Raw genomic sequence first — 25,994 nt, forward strand, 5'->3', positions numbered from 1 at the left:
CATGTTGCCAAAGCTTTTGAAAGTACAAAAAGCTGGAAAAAAAGAAACTTGTGTTGGTAACAGTGGGTAACCTGATCACTGAGAATATCTGTCAGAGGTAAACTGAACACATGAAGCATGGAGAGCCAACAGCTCTGTTCCTGCTTCACACTCGCCCGCTTCATCGCAGACCATTTGTTTGTATTTACTTTGCAAATAAATTATAATCATCAACATTTCCTCCGGTACTGCTGAGGATTTGGTGAGATTACAGCCTAATGCTCGTGTGAATGCGCGCAGGGTGGGATGCTTCCTTTCGGATCATGTAATAATGGTCTACACAGTTTCCACCTGGCACACTGGGCCAGGAAGTGTTTCCAGCGATCATGGGTGGTCGATTTTAAGGCACATCCTCACGTGTACATCAGTTAAATCGAGTTAAAATTAAGATAAAAAACTTTCCAAACATCAGTCATATATATTTGTGGCTCCATTTATACTGGCGGCCCTGGAATAAGAAAAAGGTTGCCAGGATGAAAGATCTTTGGCTCCCTCTAGTGTCTGCTGACCGTAAAACCATGTTCTCTACACAGGTCAAACATAAATAATTAGAAAATAATGGTGCTCCAGGAAGGGTTGAGGAGTCAGCATTCCAGATTGTTTTCATGACTTAAATGTACATTTGGCTTTGCAAACAGTAACTTTATTGAGCGTTTGGACCAGCCGACATAAAAACAATGAGTTGCCACCAAAAGGGCGGAAAACTTTGTTTTTACTTCAGCTTTTTAAGCTTGTGTTTTTTTTTCTGGGTTGACCAGTGTTGCTTTAACAAATAAAATCAGATTTGATGAGAGTATTGGGTCAGACAGACAGCAGAGTATTCCCTTTATTATCCTTGGAAACTCATCGCCCGTCTGCATCGTGAAGAATAATCCAGGGGGGGACGATAAAAGATAGCAGCTCCCCAAATGCAAACAGGAAGGTGCTCTGGTCAGATGAAATTTAAAATGTAAATTTTTGGTCACCAAGGAAAAACATGCTGGAGGTTTCTGTTGCTTTGTCCTATTTGTTGTTTGCTTCACAATAAAGCTTAACATCTTCAAAACTCTAAGTATGTTCTCTAAATGACACGGTCAGAACTTTTAATCCATTTTAATTCCAGGTTTTGAGGAAACAAATCATGAAGAATACCAGGTGGGGATAAAAAGGTTTAGGTGTGAGGATTGTAATGAAGCGCAGCATTACGACCACTAAGAGTTTGCCGTTTGGTTCCGACCCAGCAAGAGTTACGGCAGACGCTTGTTAAAGGCTATAAAAAGCATGTGGTGGACGGAACGCGGTTGTATGTCTAATTTGGACAATGTGCGGTAAAAATAAAACTTAAACTATAAATTCAAGCTTCTGCAGCCAGTTCTAGTTAAAAAAATAAAATAATCCCAGCCTAGAAAACTGAAAGGCCAAAATTAAATGAATCTATTTGTCATCTGACCAAAACTGTAACTGCAAGGCCCAGTCACGACCAGATAGTGTTTTTTTTGTCCTGCATGGATCAAAGTAAAAAAGTGTAATAATTGAAGAGCATATAGTTTACAAACATTACTGGAAGTTGATTTTTTTAGTAAAACTAACAATAAAACCGTCTAACTTCTTATTAGGTGACACTATAAACCCAAGTAGCAGGAAAAGCAAAGAGCACAGCAGTACAAGAAATATATTTATTATTAATGTGTTTTTGCAGAAAAAAAAAAGAAATATACAAAGCAGATGGATATTCTAATTTCCATTCCAACTACTGATTGGACAGGAGAAAGCAGTCCCTTTCAATGTGAAGGTTTTTTTTTTTCTTTACACAAACATCCAGATTTAGCACGGACACATCCCCACTGGGTTACAATGCATGCTAGTTATTCAAAAATACTACACCAAGTCAGATTTAATACAAAGCTGATGTCAGTTGAAAGCAAGCAGGAGAAGTCTAAAAGGGTCGGAACAAATAAATAAAAAGAACAAGTCCGCAATCCTGTACACAGCGTCTCAGATTTTCAATGTACAAAACGTCTCTAAAAAAAGAATGTCCGTAGCTTAGATGGCTGTTCCAGACGCGCTCACTGAAGCAAGTCTGTGTCACTAGTATGCAACAGGTCTGCGGCGACGCAGCAACGTGTCTGACGTCTCCTGGGGGGGGAATCTGAAAGGAGTCCATCTGCGGGGGGACCTCCTCAGACCCCGTCACCGGTTAGTGTTTCTGTTCTCAGTGTAGAAAAAAAAAACAAAAAAACACCACACATTCAGCAAAACGTCTGAATCCAGGTCTTCAGACGCTACTGGTGTTTCTCTTCTTCCAAACTAATGTCAGGACCCACTTCAATCAAAATTTTGTCCCCCTCGCTGTGACTCGACAGAGAAAAGGCCTCAGTTGTTACTGTGCGGCTCCCTTGCAGCTCTGACTTCCCTGTACCGGCACCAGAGACAAAAGGGAGAACCTAGATCTCCTGAGTGATATTCAGCGGGTTGATATTCCTCTGGAACCCAGCGTTGCATTGTGGGAAGACAAACGGCACAGTCCGCCGGTCACGTGGAAACCTTTATTCTGGCAAAGGTCGGCTGGTGGACGGAGCCAGCTGCAGCTCCAGCTGCTAAAGTTACACGTTTTAGCTCCACCTTTACAACCACCGGCAGCAGCTTCCTCTCCGCTCAGGGCGGCGGACAGGCAACAAAGAGGTGGCGAGTCCGATTCCCGGGTCAGAACAGCGTCCCTGCACTGGTTCTCTGCTCGCTTCCCACAGATGCCGTCTGCCGTTTGTGATCATGTTTGTCAGATTAATTACAAAGCAGTTTTTACATGGCCTTCAGAAGGGGGGGGGGGGGGGGGGGGGGTTAAGAAAGTGCTGCTGACGTGTGAATTAGGCTGTCAGAGGTGTGCGGGTAGGAGGCCGGCGTCAAAGTAACAGTCGTGTGAGCTGGCCGGGGGTCTGCTCTCCCCCGGTGACCAGGTGAGTGACCTGTGCTGCCTCTCAGTAACCTGCTAACTGCTGTTCTGAACTGACGGGAAAGAAAACCTGAGTGTTGCACTGGGAGCTGATGAGTTCCCTGTACTGTACGGTAAGGCTGATTAGCCTTCTGATCGCAGCTTAATGAATGAAGAACCCCCCACAGACACAGGCCAATATGGCGCATTGACCTTAAAAATAAGCGAGAGGCTTGAAAATAAATTCATCCTTGATTCAAACAGCATAATCCAACACTGACAATCCAGGGTGGGGTGGAAGGGGTCCGGGGTGTTTTGCGTCCGCTGAACCACGTCTGTGTTGATGTGTTTGATCATTAAACCCAGGGCTGACCCATTTTCCCTTCTCTGACAGAGTTCATGATGCCGCACACTTTAACAAAAGTTCCCAAGGCCATCCGAAAAGGAAAAAAAAACAAAAAAAAAACCCACAGCCAAACTGGAGGAGCTAATTGAGTTTTTTTTTTTTTTTTATCTCCCTCATCCCTCCGCTGCCTGTGGGTGACAGCAGGGGCTAAAAAACACAGATCTCTGCGCCGCGCTACATTCAGACAAAGGTATTCATCAATAATTACAAACTCGTATACACTTTGATCAACCTACCAAAGCATAGACAGAAACTGCTTTATTTACATTATTTTAGAGAGATTGTCACCAATGCTGATAATTGCATCACTGATGATTTTGTAAAAACAAATACTTGTTAACATGGGATATAGATCTTATATTTTACACCACCGGACAGGTTTGTTTTTTACGTAAATGATTTACAATGTTGGATTATGCTGCTACGATAAAAGATGAACTTCTCCAAAGGCTCTTCGACATCTTTACCAGCAGGGGAGCCAGAGGCAAAGAAAAAAAAAAAAAAGCCATTTTGAGTTGACAGTTTTTCCACACAGAACAATTGTTGCTACTATTCCCCCCTCCCAATACTGCTAGAAGCTGCAGCTTGTTATGCGACCCCATCGACGACTCAACGCCAGGGCCAAACAATGTTTCTGTAGTTAATGTGAATTTTGTACACCAGTCTGGAAAAAAAAAAAAAAGTGTGTTGTGGAACGCTTCAAAACATTCATACATGAGGCCCAGTGTCGTGTTAGAGGCCTGTTCCTCCCCGAGAAAACTTTATACTGACAGAAGTTAGAATAACGCCACCCCCACCCCCAGGCACTGGAATGGCACTTTAAATACTAGGGCCTGCAGAGAAAGGCTACCTTTAGTCCTATAATTGAACACTAGATTTAATCAATTAAAACCAGCCCCTGGTGAGTGTGAAGAAAATACGATTGGGTCTGCAGATGTCTCACGGAGGAGAACCAGCAGAGCGCCGAAAGTAAAACAAGGCTGATGTCGATTCATCTCCAAACACCTAAAGTCAGTGAGGGCGGAGGTGGTGTTCTGCACACGCCTGCCTTCATTTTATCCAGAACAGAGCTGAGGGGGGGTGGTGAAGGAACACAGATACGGCTGAACTTCATGTGCCTTTGCTGAAGGGTCCACAGTGGCTAAAGTCCGAGCTGTCGGACTCAACCGTGGACCCTTCGAAGCTCTCAGACTTCTCGTGCTGAGACAGACCCTTCTGGCACGGCTCCATGGTGACGGCCACGCCCACGCCGCTACGCCCCGAGGTCATGTGGGTCACCTCCGACCAGCTGTCGGCCTCCGGGTCGTAGCACTCCACGCTGTCCAGGAAGGTGTTGCCGTCGTACCCTCCTGCAAAGACAATGGTCGCCGGTTTACTTGATGGCCGCGTCTGCTGCCGTTACGACGTGGCTGATGGGCGGCGTTTTGACCGGAGCACGGTGCAGACAGCGTTTCACAAAGAGCTCAGACGGTGCGCGGTGCCTTAGGTGGCTCCAATCTGTTTTATTGGCATTTTATGCAATAAACCAATGCTTGGTGCAAAAAATTGTGAAGTGGAAGATAAAAAAAATGTGTGGGAAGCATTTGTGTTCATGGTTATCATATAAAGATCATCATCCAGGAAGCTTAATACATGACGCCCACCCTCCTCTTTCAGATTTTTTTATTTGTTAGAAAATAAGATAAAAAAAAAAGCTTAATTTAGTTTCCACTTCACAATTATGAGCTCCTTTCTCCGTAAACCTGACAGCTCTCTGGATGTGATTCAGACACAGCTGAGAACTAAAGTCCACGCAAACAAACAAAGAAAAGGACTCTTGGACTTCAGCTGCAGTGTTTCTACAACATGTTCAAGGCCAACCTTCACTTACGATCCCGCCGCCACTCACCCAGTACGTAAATGCGGCCGTGCAGCGCGGTGACTCCCAGCGCGCTGCGCCTGTGCCCCATGGAGGCGGCGACGCTCCACGTATCCGTCTCCACGTCGTAGCGCTCCACCGTGTTCAGCTGGTTGGTGCCGTCGTAGCCGCCCATCACAAAGATGCGATTGCCCAGCGCGCACACACCTACGGGGACAGCAAGGGCACGCTTCTTGTTAGCTCACCTCACATCGTCTGGAAGTGGACACAGTCAGACAGCACAGTTTAGACTGCGTTTGTAAACCGTATCCAGATGTCTTGACCCGCCGTTAAAATTCCCTTCTGACAAGAAAGAAAACAATTTGCATTTCTTCAGTAAATAGTTTAGGAATTGTTCACTCTTCATACTGTTGTCATCTAAATGTGACGGCAAACACTAGGAATGGCCACTGCCACTCTCCTCTGCTGATGTGATCAGCAGAGGCAGGATGGCCCACATGGGACCAAAGCGAGGACAGCAGAAGGCATGAACTGTACGTCCATGTGTCCCAGGACACAGTAAGCCAGTCCTCTCTGCCTTCTCAATCAGTATAGCAGCACCCAGGCTCTGGCATCTTGGCTCCGTTCCCAGGGAGTGGCTGTTATGATTATGAAACTACAGAGGAAGTTTCATTTGGTGCCAAGACCTTTACATAAAGTCACCCTTTCTGTTGTGCTGTTATTAATAACATTTTTTAGTAACTAAAAATGCGGACTTTATTCAGAACAAAGCCAACCAACAGCTTGTTAAAACGTGTTCAGCCCAACACAATACGTCCCGATCAATATCGGACCAAAGGTCCTGATCAATTACCATATTTTATGAACTATAGGGTGCACTTGAAATCCTTAAATCTTCTTAAAAATTGATGGTGCGCCTTATAATCCGGTGCGCCTCATATATGATTACCGTTGTGCTGACTGATTTTATGTGCTACAATGGGCTAAAAAATCTGTTAAAATGTGTAAGTATGACTTTGGTAAGCCGCTCCACTCAATGGATATTCGGAGCATTACGGTACACTGTGTCACTAGCTGATCGGACCCCTGAGCTGTCTACAAGACTGCCTGACTGTAATGTCGAAACGCATTCATATAAAGGCCCCCACATACTAAGGCGTAGTTCTCTCAGAGGAGGTCCGCGCTTATAGCTATGTGTCACATTATAAACTCCTCAGTGGCAAGTAGTCTTTACATTGAACTGTTTTATATGTGACACTGAGCTTGATCCACTGAGCTGCTCCAGGCAGGCGGTCATAAGGACACGTGGCATCACAGTCCCTCTCTGTTCTCACTGACAGGTGTGCGGTGGGAGCCTGCTGGAAAAGAAACAGCTCTATGTGCTCAGCTAGCTAATCACACATTTTACCATCCGTTCCGCTGCTTCGTCCCACTGGCAGAAAGTGTGGGAATTGTAGGAATTTGCCACAAGAAATGTCGGCAACAGTACCCTCAACTATGAAGGGTAAAAGGTCAGCGGAGAGTCAGTGCAGCTCACAGTGTGCGCACAGTACGCCCAAGTATGTGGGAGCCTTTAGGCAGCTAGCAATAATAAACCTAGTAAGTTAATTCCATCTAAATGTTACATTTATGTTGGTCTTATGTTAGAAACAGGGCGATGTAGTCCAACTACTCTGTCCTCTCAGCAGAGATGGCTAGCTCTCTCTCTCCCTCTCTCAGGTGAGAGAGGCGGAGTGATGTTACACACTTAGGAAGAATATTTAGTGCGCCTTATGGTCTGTGTTTGTTTTGCCCTCTCGACAGTGACTCAGGCGTCCCGGATGTCTGCGGAATGTGATCCGCTCCGTCACTGACGGCTGCTGGGTTTCAGGAGAGAGCAGGGCAGGGCTGCTCCGCCCACGGTTATCTAGAACCGTACTGAAACCTGTTCCAAGCTGAATTCATAACGAGTCGCATCAAAACAGAAAGCAAAAGCGCCAACGTTCGCCCAACATTTCCCCAAGCTGCTCGGCATAAAGACAGCGGGGTGTAAGACTCTAGCCGTCCTGAAAGACGGCTACTGCGGCGTCCGTGATGTCACCGGTGACTGAATAAAGGGTAAAACTGAAGAAATGGGCCGTTTCATTTTACTTTAAAGCACAAACCGAGCACTGCTTTTAATAAACTATCAGACCTGCTCAGTGTTTAGGAACACCAATTCTTAAAAGGACTCAAACACGTTTCGGGGACAAAGAAAAACCCAGAGTCTATGATTGGGACATCTGTGGTCGGACGTGACCGGATTTTGGCAGCAAGTTGAAATTTTTGGTCAAAATTGCAAGATTATTTGCCAACTATAATCTTGGCAACTCCTGGTTTTGCAATTCTAAAATATTTAATCTGTGTCGCCAGCCTGCAGGTCATCCACCTGCAGGACTGATCTTAAGTTGAGTTCGTTTTCTCTCCCACTCTGAACCGGATCGGAGAAAAAGTGGATTTGTTTCACTAAGTGCGATGAGATGACATTTGGTCTGAAATGGTGCCACATAAATAACCGAAGTGACTTCTTAGGAGAAAAAGCAGATTTTTAGAAGGAAGTTTGTGTGCCAGGAAAGTTTCATGTCCCGCGTTCTCATTCTGACCCGGATCAATCGCTCATTGTTCTTGTTAACACGGAGTGAAAGCTCGTGTGAGGCAGATGCTTCTAGAGCTTAAAAACAAAGCGGGGGAAAAATTGCACAACTGCTTGTGTAACTCCCCCGAGCTCAGAGTTCACGGAGTTTATCATTACAAACACGTTTCTCCACTCCTCCTCCTCCGTGCTTACCGGCTCCAGACCTGACCGTGTTCATGGGGGCCATGGTCCTCCACTCGTCCCTCTCCGGGTAGTAGCACTCGCAGGAGCTGAGCCGGTTGGCGCCGTCGAAGCCGCCGACGGCGTAAAGCAGCCGGTTGATCACGGCGACGCCCACCCCTATGCGGCGAGTCAGCATGGGGGCCACCAGCTGCCACTGGTCCCGCTCTGGATCATACCTGTGAACAGATGACTGCTTTACGGTGCCGCCGTGACCCGAGCAAACAGTGGGGCGGACGCACTCTAGGACAAGCCAGCACGCTTTGGTTCAGTTAACGCTTGAAATTCTCAGACCTGGTTATTGCTTCCCATCTGCTTATTGTTAAGCAAGGAGTGTGAAGCGGCACGTCTAACAGACGTCTGCGGTTTGCAGATTTGCTGCAGCAAGTCACATGTTCTTCTGCGCGGGTCACTACCTGACAGCTCAGGCAGGTCGGGTGTGTTGTTCCTCTTTCAAACGGATTCTGGTTTGATCAGGAAGTGATCGGTTGGCTTTGGACTGATGCCAGAGTTTCACCCCCCCCCCTAGACTTAAAAGCAAATGTACTCAAAAGTCACTGTTCAATGTATAACGTAACGTAGTTAATGATTGTGCCTCAGATCCATGACTGCTTCTGGCTCACACTGCAGCTCACAGACCTACGACTGATGCCCACAGGGAGACGAATCAGCTGGACCCCCCCCATCCTGGATCGGATCAGGACACGTGAGCGGCAGAAATCAGCGCAGGAACTACAGAACCCAGCAGAACTAATTATTCATACCACTCTGGCTTTGTGTCACGTTACAACCACAGACAGTGTTTCGTTTTGGATTTTATGTGATGGACGAAAATAAAACTATATTCAGTATAAATTATATATTTTGACTTTTGGCTTTAAGGTGAATATACGGTAAATTTACTGGTATGACTGCACGCGGCATGCAGATCAGGACTGCTTCACCTGCGGTGGACGTTTGCCAGTGATTTCAGGGTCACACGCTGAGGCTCTATGCCTGTAATACATTTAGTGACACTTGTTGTTTGGTGCAGCTGAGATCTACAGCAGCTGATCAGTACATGAAGAAAGTACAGCAAGCTGTTGCTACATCAGCCTCTGCCTGTACAGCCTTGCTGCAAATAATAGCCTTCAGGTTTCTTTCCAGCAGCTGCATAGACAACTCATTATCTGAGGTCTGTGTTTGCTATGAGCCTAACGCAGAAAGGCGTCGGCCTTTAATGATGGGATCATTTATCCCAAGCGATATCGTTACGGTGACATTCGCCACTATTACTGGCATCACGTTTTCTACTGTGGTGCAGCCTCCAGCAGGTTTCCCTTCATGACTGCTCCGTATTCGGCTCCATCTGGTCGGACCAGCTCCCCCACCCGTGCTGAAAACAGCCCCCCCACAGCATGATGCTGCCGACACCATGCTTGACTTTAGGCCGAGGGAAGCAACTGCCTTCCTCTTCCCTCTCTTCGTTAATGTCTAATAGATCCTCCCACCTGAGCTAAGGCTTTCTGAAGATCCTCCTATTGACTGCATGTGATGATCGCCTGGCCTAGCCACCTCGTTGTAGGTTTGCCGTTGGCTCATCCTCTTTCCATTTCAAGATGAGAGATGGAAAAGCGCTCCATGAGGTGTCCAAAGCTCGGGACGTCGTCTAATGTTCTAACCCTGCTCTAAACTCCTCTTTAACCGTCTGCCTGATCTCTCTGCTGGGCTCCTTGGTCTTCATGTGAGCTGTTTGTTTTCTACAAACCCTCTGAGGCCTTCACAGAGCAGCTATCACGACAGACAGAGGCTAAAATATTAGCTAAAAGAGGCGCCACCCCTCCAGGGGTTTAAATAAATGGGATACATAATAAATAAATGGGACTGAATACCACTGCATGCCACACTTTTCAGATTTTTGTTTTTATAAGATTAAGAACCGTGTATCATTTTTTCCCACACTACTTTGTGTTGTTCCGATCACATAAAACCACCATAAAAAGCGTAAAGTGTGGCTGTAAGGAGATTTGGCATTTTATCTAAAAGTTTGATCCATATCTGCAGGCCGGACTGCAGTGGCGTTTTTTTGCCTCAGCCATCAGTGAAGGCACTATGGCCCAACAACTCTAATCCCTCTTATCTTACACTCTGTGGTATTGCATATTATTATGTTCTAAGAATTACAGAAACATTGGAACCGGACTATTCTGCTTTGCAGCAATAAAACCTATTAATAGCTTAGATTAAAGCTAAATAATAATAAAACGGATTGCAGGAAGTGGAACGTCACCGGATACTTTCCAGGAAGTTTCCCTTACTTATGGTCAGGCTGCATTCCAAATCCGTCAGTCTGGGCTATAAATATCACCTTGTGGGAAGATCCAAACCACAGAAACTCAAGCGTAATGACACGAAATCCTCCTGGGTCAAGAAGCTTCAGATCAGAGCTCACTCAGATTGCACCTGTTGGGCTCCAGCCACTACTCACCGCTCCACGCTGTTATGATGGATGCAGCCGTGTGAGCCGCCGACCGCATAAATCATGCCGTCGATGACGCCGATCCCGATCCGGTTTCTCGGGACGCTCATGGGCGCGCACGGATGCCAGCAGTTGTTCATGGGGTTGTAGCAGTCCAGCGCGTTGGAGTCCATGTTCCCGTCAGGCGCGTTGTTCCTGCCGCCGACGGCGTAGAAGAGGCCGCTGATCACGCAGGCCGCCAGCCCGCTGCGGGGGACCTGCAGGTCAGCCAGCCTCAGCCAGGCTCCCGTACAGGGGTTGTACGCCTCCAGGTAGCTGAGAGACTGACGGAAATATCCCCCCGCCGTGTAGATGAGCTGCGGCACCTTGGGCGTCCGGCACGGTACCGCTTTGGTGGGTTTGTGGAGTGTGAGGTCCTGGAAGATCTGCGCCAGGTAGTCTTTGCACTGAGGGTCCCAGTCCAGAGACTGGAGCTGCGTCTGCAGGAAGTTGGGCGTGAGGGAATGGCAGCGGACAGCCTGGAGTAAGGCCTGGACGTACGGCCGGCGGTTCTCCTGGTCGTAGTGCACCCAGGCCACGCAGGCGTGGAAGACCTCGGACTCGCAGCGCACGTTGAGCTCGTCGCGGCTGATGAGGTTGACCAGCTGGCACTGGGACAGGTTGAAGAACTCCTCCTGGGTCGCGACCTGCGAGGGGGAGCGGAGATTTTGTCATCGTTCAGGAAGTCAGACACAAAACGACGCAGAAGCATCCTCTCTGGTGTGCTCCGACTTCAGGTAACGCCCGTTATGGACCGTGACTCGTCGCATTCAAGAGGCACGGAACCAGAAACCACTGCTGATGAACTAAAAGGAGCACGTCCTCGTTTAACTCATCTTAACCTTCCTAATTCAGCTTGAGCTGACCTCCACCCCTTCTGTGCCTCAGTTCTTTCAGGGGAGCTCCACAGCGCTTGGCCGTACCTGACTGAAGTTCATGTAGATGTATTCTCTGGCTTTCTGGTGGAGCTCCGTGCAACCGATCTGCTCTGCGAAGCTGGCGATGCCGATGGCGTTGCTGGGGTCCAGCTGCTGGACCAGGAAGTCGCAGCAGGCCTTGACCACGCTGTCGATCTGGTACATGACGGCGCCGTTCATCACGTGGATGACGCACTTCTCCCCCACGGAGATGCTGGCAGTGTAGGCGAACTCAATCAGTCGCTCCATAACCTGAGCGGGGGAGAGAAACAAAGTTGGGTATTCACACCTGTTTTCCTCTATCTGTAACGTTACCAATCACCGACTCCAAAGATTGTTACTGCAACTATTTTTTGTGAGAGACCAACACTGAGTAGTGCGGAGCTGTGATTTGGAAGGAAACCCACACATGGTTTTTGTTAGAAAAAATTTAAATGTAATAACTTTATTTATATTAAGTTACAGGCATTTGGTCTGTTTCAAAAGCTGGCTTGCAGGAATGTTCTGCTGTTTTAACTTCAAACAGTGTCGATTGTTCTGCTAGACAAGGAAATGTCTTGCCTTATCCAGCTGTGCATGTTGCAGGTGACTGATCACCACCCGCAATAAACCTGCACCCCTCTTTCTATACCGACCCACATGTAAACTCCTGACCCCTTCTGTTCCTTCTTTGAAGTCCGATAATAAAGGCAGAAGACAGAGAATGTCCCAGCAGGGTTGAGCAAAGACATTCAGGGAGTATCATTCTCTGTCTGGGTTCCACTCTCCTCCTCTGCAGAAAAGTAACTTGTGTTTTGTGTTGGTTTCTTTCTAGGACAATAAGGGGTTATTATAATAACTAACAGTTTTTATCATTTTCATTTTACAACTAAACGTTTTGAAAAGTGTGGCATGCAATAATGTGAGACCGCTTAGTAAATCTCAGAGCCACACTTTGCCCTTGAGACCTTTCACATGGCTGCTAATTTCACCAGAGAGGCAGTGGCGGATGGACCAAGTTGAAAAACCTTGAGTATCGTTTTCCTCCCATCTCAGCTCAGGCTCTACGCCGACGTGTCGCTCTGCCACACAAGGAAGGCCGGTGTTTGACAAAATGAGGCAAAAATCAAGTGGTATCTGAGTAGGGCTCCATGATATTGAAAAAACGCATATCGATAATTATCATCAAATTAAAAATTGATTTTAAGGGCAGTGCTGGCCATTTTATGACATTGCTTAGTGACCTATTTTTAAATAAAAGGTCACTGCATTCAAACACAACCCTTTACTCCACCTAATTTTTACCAAAACTGGAAGTCTCCCTGAACTCTTTGAAATTTGGTGACGAAGCTCTCCTGGGTCTGCGATTGGCTGTGATTGGTTGGGAGGATGTAATAACTGTAGTATTAACCTACATGAAAGGCTAGAATGCAAAACGATGGAAAACTGTTCTTCTGCTGAACTTTGTATTGACTCCTTTTTTTCGATTTGTATCGCGATATATATCGTTATTGAATTATAGTCCAGATAATGATGGAGAGCAGTGCTCCTCCGCCACAACACCGTCTGGGTCTAAAACGGGCGCGGACCGCCGGGCTTACCCTGGGGTGAATGCCTTCGATGGGAACCAGCTCCTTGCCGCACTCCTTCAGGCCGTTGGTGAACATGGCCCGGAAGACGGGCGACGACGAGGCCAGCACCACCTTGTGAGCCACGAAGTCCACCGCCTCCAGGTCCTTGTAGCGCACGCGCAGCGTGACGTCGCACAGCTGCTTCTCCAGCCGCAGCTCGTTCATGATGGCGAAGGCCGCCGACGTGTGGCTCTCCAGCGTGTAGCTGAAGACGCGGTGACCGTTGCGCGTCGATGGAGTCACCAGCGCCTTGCATTCTGTCAGGCACTCCGTCATTTCCTATCTGCCCGCTCCGCTCCACCATAAAGCTCTCTCTCTCTCATGAACTGTGCACGCCGTGTGGCGGCATCCCTGCGCCTCCTGCAGACATGGGGAAAATGAAGGGTTTCGAGGCAGGGAAGGGGGGGGGGGTGAGGTGAGGGGGCGACGGCAGAAAGCGTCACCAGGTTGGCCGGATAGAAGTCTTTTTCTATTGTCTATTAAGGCATCACCACATGCTTGGGTCCCAGTTTGGCCTCACTGCCAGGTACGACGTTGCACGGAGCTCCAACATGGCCGACTTCTTTAACGCGAAGGAATCCTCCGGGAACTTTGCAGGAGTGGGCAAACTAACGCGGGGCCGCGGCTACAAAGCGATCCCGTTCAGTCCAGCTGTCAGCGTTGATGAGTTTCTTCTCGCAGAGGTCGCACCGACGTCTTAATCATTCCTTAAAGGTAAAACGCAGGAGGTGGCGGCGGCTTCTCGAAAAAGTAAAAACAAAACAAGAGAGTGAGAGATTAACATTTGGTGGAGAGACGACGAGTCTCAGGCGGTCTGAAGGTTGCTGACTCTGAACGGCAGTAACACCGTCACAGTCAAGTGCCAAAGGTGTTACAAGCGGCACTTGGTGTCCCTTGGACCTGAAGCGGAGGGGCAGCTGATAGATGATCTTTGCTCAAAGGTGCCCAGCACTGGAATTCACACCGCTGTGTCAACTTCCAAGAAGTTGGTTTGGCTGACAGCTGAGAAGAGAAGAAGAAGAGATTTAAACATACTGTCTTACTAAAGAATCTTCTTGCCCCTAAAACCTTTTCACATCTTGCTGAGATTGCCAGAAACTTTAAAAGGACTTTATGTACGGGACAAAAACAAAGCAGAGCACGACCGGCGGGTGCAGGTTTTCCCCCCATTTGTTTACATGAAGCAACAACTCATGTCCCCTTAAATTCAATGGAATAAATAAGATGCCACCCAAGGAAAGAGCCCGCTCCCCTTTGGGTTATTTGGTTCTGCATAAATCTGTGATGGAACAGCTCAAATGTTTCCTTTAAGAAAACATCAGTGAACAACCAGAACAAGAAAAACTGCAGTTTGACTGGCTGCAACAACACAGAATGTGGAAAAGGTTCGAGGGGGTAAGGACATGAAAATGTTTAAACGACAGAACATTTCCAGATCAGCAGAATCACCCACTGATCCAGGACCAGCCCCACAGCGACACAAACAACAGCAGCATGTGGATGGAAAGGACACGGTCCGGCTGTGGCTCTGAGGCCTACGGCTGCCGACAGGACAGAACGTGAGTCGGAGGTACTGCCAGTACTGCTTGGCTTAATCTGGGCCAGCATGACTTGCTTCTTTTTTTTTTTTACTCGGTCCTGTGACCCGTCTATCTAGGGCTGGAAAAGAAGGAATGTTTTATGCAACAACACACACACACACAGTCCAAGCACACTCCCACGCTGCCGTCTGACAGCACTTTTAGCAGGATTTCCTTCCAACAGCAGCACACCTTGAACAAAGCGGGCTTTAGACGGCGTCTGAACCAGAGCCCGGGGACCCCACAGCCAGGGAAGCAGACAGGTGAAGTGGAGAGATTCAACCAAACCGACGCCTCACATGACCACGGTTCTGACTTCCCTCTTTTTTTTTTTCCCAGAACCAGACCTGCCTGCAACGGCCTGCTGATCGGAGCAACAACAACGCCGTGAGGGTTCAGTTATGCAACCCCGGCGGGCTGCACCAGGGGACCCGGGGGCTCTAACGTGCGCACGCCGACCCCGGCTCCCGCCGTCGATGGCCGAAGACCCGTGAAAGGCCAACGGGGAGGACGGGGAGGACGGCCAGCTCGACCCGCTGAAACCTGAAACGGGCTGCGGCTCAGACGCGCTGCTTTTCTCCCTGCAAAGTTCTGGGTAAAGCATTTTCAGAGCAGAACATATTGCTCAACTCCCCCCCTCCCTCGCTGCAATGCTCAGAAACTTCTGAATGACAGCTAGGCTACTCATGTATCCCCCCCCCCCTTCCCTGTGCAGAAAAGCCCTCAGACTTGCATCATAGCTAATAAGCTTTGACCAACACTTACAGTTATCATAGCTCACTTCTATCAAGAAAAACATGAGATCAAAAGTAAGCAGGGGGTTGGGCTCCAGTTTTCCACTTGTAGACGTGGCCCTTCTGAACAAATCAGTCTCCAGCTTTAACAGCTAAGAGGTTAGGGTCACAATAAATCAGAGCATTCGCTCCGAGCCCATTGCGACACGTTTATTTCCATCACAACAGACAGAAATCAGGGTTGATTGCCAGATGTAACAGCCGTGGCGACCGTCAGGCCTCTGACAAACCCAGCGGCGGCGTGGAGTCGCTTCACTTCAGCCAAAACAGCGGAGCCGGCGGACGGCGCTAAATACAAGGAGGAAACCAGAGGTTCGCCTCCCAGCCGGACAACTACTGGACGGCGCAGAGGTCATCCGTGCGCTAGAGTGGCCCAGTCAAAGTCCAGACCTAAAACCAGCGGGAACTGTAGACTAAAAGCCATAGGTGTGTGTCACCGTTTGTGCTGTGAAGTTGTCAATCAGGGCAAGGATCCATGGCATCAGCAGGGACCCGAGTTGGTCTGAAGAAGCACAAAACTAATTAGGAGGCCAGCCTAAAAGAGACCCTGTTAAAGCCTGAGCTGTACATGTTTAGATTAAAGCTCAATCTTTGGTAAGAATGGTCCAGTCAAAGCCCAGACCTAAATCTAAGAAGAATCTGTGGTGAGCCTTAAAAAACACAGACATGACAGTGTGATGATGAGACACGCTTCAGGGCAGTGTTGCACGGCAAGGACCCATCCATCAGCTGCAGCTGTGTCACACAACTCCGTGACCTGCAAGTCACTGCAACTTGCACGGAGTTCGAGTCCCGGTTCCCGGCGCGACGGGGATTCGAACCCGCGTCCGCCGAGTTTAAGTCGTTAATCCTGTACAGTCCGGGGAGGGTGAATAATGCCACCGAGTTTTATCGCCACAAGCAGCAGAAGCAGACCGAGGGCGAGAACCAAACGCACATCTGGCCATTGTGTAACCCAGCGAGGAGCGCAGAGCCTCGGTGACTCATGGTGAAGTCCGCGCCGAGCCGAGCCGAGCCGAGCGGAGGAACTGCGTGTACCACAGCCTGACCCAGAAGCGGGGCTCCTCCTTACGTAAGCCCCGCGCGGAGCTGCCGGGCTCCCGCGCCAGCCAGCTACCTGCACGCGTTCACACAAAGCGCCGCCCGCTCCGCTCCGCTCCCGGCACCGAGAAGGTCACCATCCCCCGGCTTGTTTTCCCCTCACAATAAGCCAAGAGGGCTGGCGGGGATCGGCGAAACAGGCGGTACGCGGTGGGCTGACAGCCTGGAGGAACCCTGCAGCCGCACGGCGCCGCGATAAAAACACGACACTAACCCCCCGGAACACAAATAAGAACAAAAATAAAACCCAGACACATCGGAAACAGAGCTGCCAGCAAGGATCCTAATAATAGAAGGCTGCGAGGCGACAACATCCGCACGAGCGTGTTAACAAAGCCATACCTTCACTACTTCTACTAGAAACCACCTGCTGGCGTATCAGAGCGGCCCGTGGGAGCAGCGTTAAATGTCAGCGAGAGGTTCTGGTCCGGGAGAAGAAAGGGAACTCACGTAGTCTGGCTCAGTTCCTCCATCATGGTGTACTGAATCTGCGGCCACATAGGAAGGAGCTGTAACTCACCGTGACTAAGCAGAGTGCCGAGCCTCCCCTGCTCCTTCACAATAAGAGCCTCCCGCTGAGCGCGAGGACGGCCTCCGTGACGCGCGGACCGGAGCGAGCGCGTCACGAGACTGGGGGGCTTTTATTGGGGAGGAGCGCTCAGAGCGAAGGAAAGGCGAGCCAGAACCACTGAGCTATATTATACACTGGAGTGCTAATCACCGTCTGTTTGAACGAGTCGCTTTGAAGCCACCAGCCGCCATATTGGTACTCCCTATTTCCCCTCAGTAACTAGGGAATATGTGCACTACAGCATCGAATAACGAGGATTTTCTCATGTTCAGGGGGGGCTTAAAACTTTTAAAATGTCAAATGCCATATAGTTTTATGTTATGTTCTAAAAATATCAAGTACTGAGAAAGTCATGTGCTGAAATATTTAGCATTTTATTCATTTAAATATATATGTTTAACATTTATAAATATATAAATAACAATATACAAAAACATATATTTACATATGTGTATACATATATATACATATATACATATACACATACTTATATATACATATATATATATTTAATATGAATAACATGTAAAATATTTCAGCACCTAATTTCCTAGTAGTTGATAGTGTTAGTACATCCACTGACTGTAAAATTACCTGTGAAACGTTTTCACTTAGCTAGAAAACTGCTTGTTGTTGCAACCAAATCCTATGGGATTCTGTGAGAGTAGGGAGTAGCAAGATGGCGGCCAGTGACTTCAGTTTTTCGGCAAAATCAGCACTCCAGTGTATTATATAGCTCAGTGGCCAGAACCAAGCGGTGCCAAAACGTACGCAGCCCCATTCATGGGCAAGTAAAGTCGGCAGCACAGAGCCTTAAGAGTCCCTACACACGGTAAATAAATAAATAAATAAAATAAAAATCAGATCAAATGAAAAACAAATATTAAACTAAAATGTAATAGCCATTGTATTCCCAGCAGGAAATGAAACAGCTTAAAGTTAGACCCCTTATAAGCAATCTCGTAACCCGTACTGCTTGTTTATGTAAGCACAGTTCAGCTCAAGCATGCCTGCCCGTACTTCCCCCACACAGTAAACATGTTTGGGAACAGCTCCGACTAAAGTGCAGCACCATGAGAAGAGTCAGCGTGCCCTCTGCAGGTGCTGACGCACCACTTTTGTCCCTCTTTCAGTGTGTATTTTTCTGGTTCGGGTCAATAAAGTGGCGGCGTACGCCAAAAAGTTCCGTTTGGACACTAGGTGGCGCCAAAGCGCAACTGTGCGTTTTCGGACGAAATGAAAGAGCTGCTGCTCTGACATCAGAGGAGTCACGTTAGACAGTAAACTCAGTAGCAGGGAGCTGCACGTGTCCCCTGTGGACTGGACACTGATAGATGACCTTTTAGGTAGGATTTCAACAGAAGGAAGGAAGTCGTGATTGCTTGACCTCTGTCAGCAGGCGCCCCGCTGGTGGATACAGTCAACATCTGGGTGCACATCTGCACTGTCGCAAATCATTTTCAAAACAAAGGTACTCCAGAGCAAACGCTGCCAAGTCTCTAGACCGGGAGTCTGCAACCTTTACAATCCAGAGAGTTATTTTTACCTCAGTCCAGCTGAGTAAAACTCATTTAGAGCCGCAGATGGTACACAGACTTTGGAAACGAGAACTCTCTCTCTCTCTCTCTCTCTCTCTCTCTCTCTCTCTCTCTCTCTCTCTCTCTCTCTCTCTCTCTCTCTCTATATATATATATATATATATATATATATATATATATATATTTTTTTTAATTACTATCTCTTTTAGAGAAGATGTAGTAATTTTTTATTGCAATCATTTTATTTATGTTTCTGTTTTAAAATAAAGGAAAAAGGAAATGTTTATTTAAAAAAGGAGGATACAATTTATTCAATGGGATTTTGATACTGGTGGAAATATCTGTAAAAAAAAGAGCACACAAAAGCAGTTTCCATTCTAATGACAAGAAAATTAAATAAAAAAAAAAAATATTACAGGTACTTTTAGTGCCATTCTGTTGTGGAAATTCAACGCTATCATTCCAAGATCAAAAACTCCAGCTAAAACTTGCAGTTGTTATTATATTTATATACAAAAACATTAGTTGGTTCTTCAGCATTTTTAGCTAAAGTTTCCACGAGCCATTGTGGAAGGTCCAAAGGGCCACTTTGTGGTTGCAGACTCCTGCTCCATATGACAATGTGTTCTGATGGAAATTTCCGCAGTGCCTGGCAAAACTATTTGTACAATTTGATATTTTTCACATTTTGCCACAATTCAATTCAAAAACACTTTATTGGCAGTAATTTTAGGTTTCCTCAGGAAGGATCTTCTGTGTAAACGGATCCGAAGAAGCCTATTACTGAAGAGGCCGCTGCTGTATTACTTCTCGTGAAGAGGATTTTCACGGTTGTCCGTTATGTTTTATGAAGCACCCTCTATTGCGTAATTTTTTTTTAAAGAATTTAGATCTGATGTCATGAACATACGGAAGGAAAAGGATCATTGCTTTTCACAGTTTTACAAAATTTGAAAATGCATTCATTTGTGTTCAGACCCCTTTAATTTGACACCCCTGAATAAAATCCCTGGAATAATGCTGCCATGAGAAATCACCTGATTTGTAAACTGAGCCCTTCTGTCTGTATGAAAAGTTCTGTTCTGTGAAGCAGTCAGTCTGACGTGATAGCTTCTGGCTTTTTAACAATAAAGCATGAGCAAAATCAGTCTCCAGATGTGGAAAGCTAACGGGGACACACCACAAAAGACTTTAAGCTCTAACTGCATGAAAAAGTGGTTCTACGAAGTATTGAATCAAAAAAGGGCTGAATACAAATACACAAAAGTTTTCATCTTAATTGTAAAAAAAAAAAAAAAACAACAACAACACACAATCATTTCTCTTTCACTTTCTCAACTATGCACTACATTGTGTTGGTCTATCACATGGATAAAGGTTTGTGGTGGTCACATGACAAAACTTGATCCAGCTCAAAGGCTAGGACAGTTTTCAGGCTGCAACCAATCGACACTGTTGTGTCGACGTTCCTCCTGAAACTCAGCTGATGAATATTCAAACCCCTAGTACCACTTTACCGCTCGTTTTGGATTGCAGATATTTTGAATTTGAACAAATAGAAGACCCCTTCTTGCAGGACATTGTTCGTTTTGATAGACCAAATTCACAAGTCCCCGGTTTATCTCCTGTTTTTATTATTTTGCTGAGGTAATCTAAAATTCGCTTGTTGTCTAATATCACAATAAACAATGAAACCAATTTCTTCTTAGATGAAATCAGTTCCATAAATTCTGGGAAGAACTGATCCTAGGCGTGAGAGATTTGGCAACCTCCACATGGCAACATGTTGACAAATTGAAAGCTACAAAATACTTTCCATCGGTCAAGAGGTAAATCTCGATTGCATATGGAATGAGAACCGCCTGATTGACCTATTTCTTTTATGACAAATGTGGACATTGGTCCATGAATAAGGTCATGGTTTATTCTGCCTACATTTTCAAGAGAAAACAAGATAACAAAGGGTGAGTGGTTGGTATTTCATATGAGGGGTGTGTTGTGGGTGAGACAAGCAGACCACAAGGCAGTGTGTTGGCTAAGGTCATTAGCAGATGTGAGAAAAGGAGTGGGGTGGGGGGGGGGGGGTCTGACTTCCCCTGTGCTACTTAGAACTTCAGCCACTCATGGCAAAATACACCCAGCCTCGTTTAGATTTGTCACAGACAATGAAAATCAAGCACAGACTGTCTGGAATCACTTTAGATGCTTTTTTATTTCTTTGAAGATAAGAAAGGTTAGGTTTGCTTTAGACTGCTACAAAAAAGGTTATAATTTACAGTACAGATGTTACAAAAATGTGTTCTGAAAAACAGAAGGTCAGCTACAGTATATATATATATATATATATATATATATATATATATATATATATATATATATATATATATATATATATATATATATATATATATATATACATATAAAAAACACCACCAACGCATTCATTATTTTAAAACTACAGAAACTGTCCGTGGCTCTCAGCCTGGTCTTTGTCCAAAAATGCGTACCTCACCTCAGAAGCTGAAATGTTCCCAGTGAACAGTAGAAATAATGAATCTGACTGAATGAATGTCCCATTTCTAAATGATTAAACAAGCCCACTCTTACACGTAAAGTCCTGACTTAGCTAGTTTAACAAAAAAAACATTTACAGATCCTGACTCACCAGCCAGCTGACTTAGGATCAATCATGATTGAAGTATCATCAGGTTGCAACAGAAAGAAGCAATAATACTTTTTTACAAGTGCACACCAGCCATTGCACAACCGTGTCGACGTACTGCCATTTTCTTTTCCTCTTTTGCTCTCGGTGTAGTGGTTTAACTGCAGGTGCCTGAGTGACATTTTGCTACTATTGAGCACCTGTTTTCACATCAGACTCTTCATTACTCAGTTATTACACTATGGCGTGAGCGGGTCAGGGGTTGGTTAGCACCTTTCCCTCCACAACACCCTAATATTCTCCAACTAGGTTTTTCTTTTCTTTCTGAATAAGTGAGATACCACTTTCCTGCAATCTCCTCCTAACCGCTTATGCAAACACACAGAAGGACGGGTGTGGGAGGGAGCAAGATCTTATCTGAACAAAGCTGATGCATCTTGGGGTTTCGAACCAGCGAAATCTAAGCATCGGCAAAGGGATGCGTCACAGACGGCAAGTGCTATATTAAGAAAACGTTTTTTGTAAATCTCGGAGAAAGAAAATAATACTATATCACTTTTGATTTTTGGTATGCGTAGTCTATCAATATGGCGAAGGCCCTTTTGGTCAGTGAAAGGTGAGTAGTTACCCTCCAAAGACCGTATGTCCATGGACATCTGTGTCGTGGGTATTCAAAACTGGTCAGTCTTAATTTGGCTCAGAAATAAATGTTGAGAATCGGACTTCTTTAGGTCATGGGTCCAGTCCAAATTTAGTCCAAACGAAGATGCAGGAAGTCAGGCTTTGTCAGTCCTTTGAATAACTCTGACCACTTTTCGAACCACATAAAGACGTCAAAAGCTGCGTTTTCACCTTTCACAATCACAGTTTCACATTGTTCAAGACAGAAAGCAATATCCTCTTTTCAGTCTTTTTTAGCTCAGTTCTGCTCAGAAGTGAGTCTCAGCATGTGCCGTTTGTTCCTCCACCGTAGCTGAGGCTAACCACTACCTCGGCCTCTGGATTTACCCCACAGCTGTCTATCTTTCTTTCATCAGAAGATTTCCGTTGTGCAGCGAGGAACCCTTTCACAGTCATTTGGACACTGCATCAAAGAGTCCGATTTTTTTTTTTTTTTTTTATGACTTGAACAGTTCAGGGTAAAGAACTTTCTTTGTGGACGGAGAGGTGATTGCGTTCCCCGATGACATGGTTGTGTCCAGTCCATGCTCCAGTTTTTGAGAGGGCACCTCGGTTTTACTGAAACTGCACTCTATGAACGGCATCCCGATCTTCTTCACCTGTCCATCTGTGGTCATCAGACACGACTGACAGAGGAGCCTCAGAATGGCCTTCCTCATGTCCTTGCTGGTCAGAGTATAGATGATCGGGTTGAGGAGCGAATTGAGGATGGCCACTCCCAAGAAGTAGTCCGCCTTCTTGAGCAGTTTGCATTGGCCCGTGGGGTAGAAGAAGTCCAAGAGGAGGAGGACGAAGAGGGGCAGCCAACAGGCGATGAAGACTCCCACCACGATGGTGACGGTCTTGAGGAGTGCGACGTACTTCTGCGTCACCCGGACGAGGCTTTTCCTCAGGCTGCCCTTCAGGCTCACCTGCTGTCGCTTCGTGTTGGTGCGGACGATGCGGTAAACGCGCGCATAGAGGATCACGATGGACAGGAGCACGGCGCTGAACACGGACACGCTAAAGATAATGTAGCTTTTGGCATAAAGCGGGAGCACCGTGGAACATTGTTCCAATCTGCGTAGACAGTTCCACCCCAGAATGGGGAGAATCCCCAGAAACGCTGACAGGGCCCAACTTCCACCGATCAGCGCCATCATCCGTCCCCGCTTTGCCCCGTGGTATGGACGCATCGTTACCATAGTGACGTGGCGTTCGATGGCGATGGCCAGCAGGCTAATGACAGAGGCAGCCAGAGTGATGAAGACGCCACCTTCCCGGAGGAACCACAGCAACGGTGTCAGACGCAGAGTATTACTTCCTGACATCAAGATGTTGACCATGTAGGTGACGCCAGCCAGCAAATCTGACAGAGTCAAGTTTCCCAGCAGGTAATACATGGGTATGTGGAACTTCTTGTTCTTCCAAATGGCAATGAGCACCAGAGCGTTCTCCAGGATGATGAGAAGGCACACCACCAGCAGAGCAATGTTCTCAGGTTTCAGACCGTCACGATTGCTGATCTTGTCTGCGTAGGTGTAATGGTTCTTAATAACAGATTTATCGGTATAATCCCAGAAAAAGTCAAAGCAGCCGGCAGAGGAGGAAGACGAGGAGTTGGAGGTCATTGTTGCGGAGGGGGCAGTCCCCGCAGGGTCCGAACACGAAGCACCCATGCTGGAGGTTGCTTTTCACCTTACTCTGCCTGCGAGTATATTTATGAAGTCATTTTATCGACGTACGGGTGACGGCAGGAGCAGGAAAGCATGGATCAAATCAGCGGAGACAACTGGAGTTCCGTCAGCCAGTGGGGAGATTTGATGAAGACGATGCAGGCCAGTTTAGCAGAATCCTGACAGGTGTTTTCTTTCTCGCCAGAAGATGGTGCTCTTGAGCTCTGGCTGGTTGTGGGGTTCAATTACTGAGGAAACATTAAAAAAAAAAATTGAATGAAAAGGGAATAAATCAAAAACATAATTAATTTTACAAAGCGGAGCCAAAGATACATACAGTCTGGAAAAAAATGATAGTTTTTCTTACAATGATCAGTAAAGGCTATCCCTCTGAATAAAACATTAAATTACATTGCTGTTTGAGTGACTGATGTGATCTATTGGCGCTCATAAGGTGGAATTTCATCCTAAAAGACAGAAAGATGATGTCAAACCACCGTTTTAATTATTCCAATCATGACATTTGTGTCTGTCACAGTGAGGCTGTTAGACTGGAACCTCCAGGAATCGAGGACATATGATCCTGACTTTGTACAAAAATAGAGATATTTTAAATGTACTTGTTCATTTAAATTGGGACAACGAGCACAAGATCACATGTAAAAATCCCAGATTTGGCTATTAATGCTAATTTTCATCTGCAGTCCAATATCAGGTAATATGACATAAAATATAAATAGAAAAATATTGTTTTAAGACAGCGAGAAATCCGTTCACTAAAACGTCACGGTGTCTTCCAACTGTATATTTAAAAGTAGAGTTAAAAAGTAGAGTTGAAAAGTCACTCACATTTCTCTGTTTCTATTAAAGGTTAATTGTCTGCAGCCCTAAAATGCTGTAAATTGATGTAAACTGGCCAATTTGCCATTAATTGTGAAAATTATAAGATAACAGAAAGTAGTATTTTTTTTTAACAACAGATCACAATTTAAGTGTCTAATCATCAAATGATTATTATTTATATGTGTGTGCTTGAAATAATTCATTTACAAATGATGATGGTTTTTGCGGCAAAACAAGAATTTGATTCTGTAATTTCAATTGGCCTAACTTTCCCCCCGGTGTTAAATTGCCATAGTAAAGTAGACTTTGCTTTCACTTGTGAAAGTGTTACAATAACCCCTAAACTGCAATGATAACCATGACTGTCTTACACTTAACTTGGTTCACAAACAACTATGCAACAATGTGAGAAATATCATAAAGTAAAAGTTATACATAATCAAGGACTTCAATGCATCCCATGCAACCTGAAAAGCTTTAAAACAAATATTACCTGGGAAGCGATGCGCCGTTCGGCTTATCCTGACGTTCATCTGCGAGTCTCACTCAAGAGAATCCAAATACGAGCGGCAAGTCAGTCGCAGTCAAACTGACGAGGCAGAGGGAGTGAAGCCCTTTAGTTGAAACATGCTCTGTGGGTTGGTCTTAACTCGAACTGGCTCTCCCCCTCACATTCCCTCAGACTGGCTCTCACGCAGGACAGCGTACGCTGCGCACAGAAGGCAGCGGCTGACTGTACGGGACCTCTTTAAGCAAAACCTGAAGGTGTGCGACCTTTGTAGATGATGGCAAAGGTCAAAAGAGATTACTCAGCAGTTGCCAAACAGGAACAGATGATAAAAGGGTGAAGCGCACTCTTAAACGTCTTCATCGTATCAAGAGAAAGACTTCCTCCCTAGATAAGAGCTCATCACAGCAGAAGAAATAAACACACCTTCCTAAATGTGAATCCAGAGCAGGCCCAAAGCAGAAGTAAACTAAACAGCTGCTCAGGGCCCCCAGGAGCAATAATTGTTGCACGGTTTTACAACTAACATTTTTTTGGTATAAATGGTACATCAGTGGCCGTTGTTGTGAATTTTAAGACTTTGTCTCTGAGGAAAAGATTTTGTCGATAACATTTTAGAACAAGTTTTCATGAAACCAAAGTTTACACGGCTCAGTGATCTAGACTCCGCAAGCAATGACAAAGACTCAAACCACGTCAAAATCAGTCAAAAATATTGAGAAAAGTGACACATTTGGGTTTGAAGTTAATTATTGAAATATATGGCCTAATTCAACTTTCCTTTTGGGTGGGATCACAGACTTCTCTGCCATAGATAAGATTATTTGTGTGCATCAGTGAACATTATCACATTTGGGGTTGCTCAATGCGATTTTCTTTACCTTTGTTTCCTATATACTCAGGTGAAGCACTTTTAACTTGTATTTGAATGGTCCTGCATGAATAGAATTGCCTTGCACTGATGGTTATGTTTGATGTCTAACAAATGTTTGA

General features: G+C 46.0%; 2 protein-coding genes across 6 annotated transcripts; both read right to left on the minus strand.

The window, feature by feature from the left end:
• Positions 1-4,350: 4,350 nt before the first annotated feature.
• On the minus strand, positions 4,351-17,142 carry keap1b (kelch-like ECH-associated protein 1b). Of its 5 annotated transcripts, none has more exons than XM_012850485.3 (7): positions 17,064-17,142; positions 13,039-14,070; positions 11,465-11,710; positions 10,512-11,188; positions 8,018-8,223; positions 5,242-5,418; positions 4,351-4,702 (listed from the first exon to the last, which is right to left on the minus strand). In XM_012850485.3, exons 2-7 carry the CDS (start codon positions 13,342-13,344, stop codon positions 4,464-4,466), a joined length of 1,851 nt encoding a protein of 616 aa, XP_012705939.2. In that variant the 5' UTR covers positions 13,345-14,070; positions 17,064-17,142; the 3' UTR covers positions 4,351-4,463. The 5 variants fall into 5 exon arrangements, with proteins under 5 accessions (XP_012705939.2, XP_012705937.2, XP_012705938.2 ...); XM_012850483.3 differs by having other exon boundaries at positions 16,994-17,076; XM_012850484.3 differs by lacking the exon at positions 17,064-17,142 and adding an exon at positions 16,886-17,000.
• Positions 17,143-22,324: 5,182 nt separating this feature from the next.
• s1pr5b (sphingosine-1-phosphate receptor 5b) lies at positions 22,325-25,333 on the minus strand. Its single transcript, XM_012850482.3, has 2 exons — positions 24,987-25,333; positions 22,325-23,898 (listed from the first exon to the last, which is right to left on the minus strand). Exon 2 carries the CDS (start codon positions 23,651-23,653, stop codon positions 22,433-22,435), a length of 1,221 nt encoding a protein of 406 aa, XP_012705936.2. The 5' UTR covers positions 23,654-23,898; positions 24,987-25,333; the 3' UTR covers positions 22,325-22,432.
• Between the last annotated feature and the right edge of the window lie 661 nt (positions 25,334-25,994).

This window comes from Fundulus heteroclitus, chromosome 5 (genome assembly GCF_011125445.2).
Source record: "Fundulus heteroclitus isolate FHET01 chromosome 5, MU-UCD_Fhet_4.1, whole genome shotgun sequence".
In the NCBI taxonomy this organism is placed as follows: Eukaryota; Metazoa; Chordata; class Actinopteri; order Cyprinodontiformes; family Fundulidae; genus Fundulus; species Fundulus heteroclitus.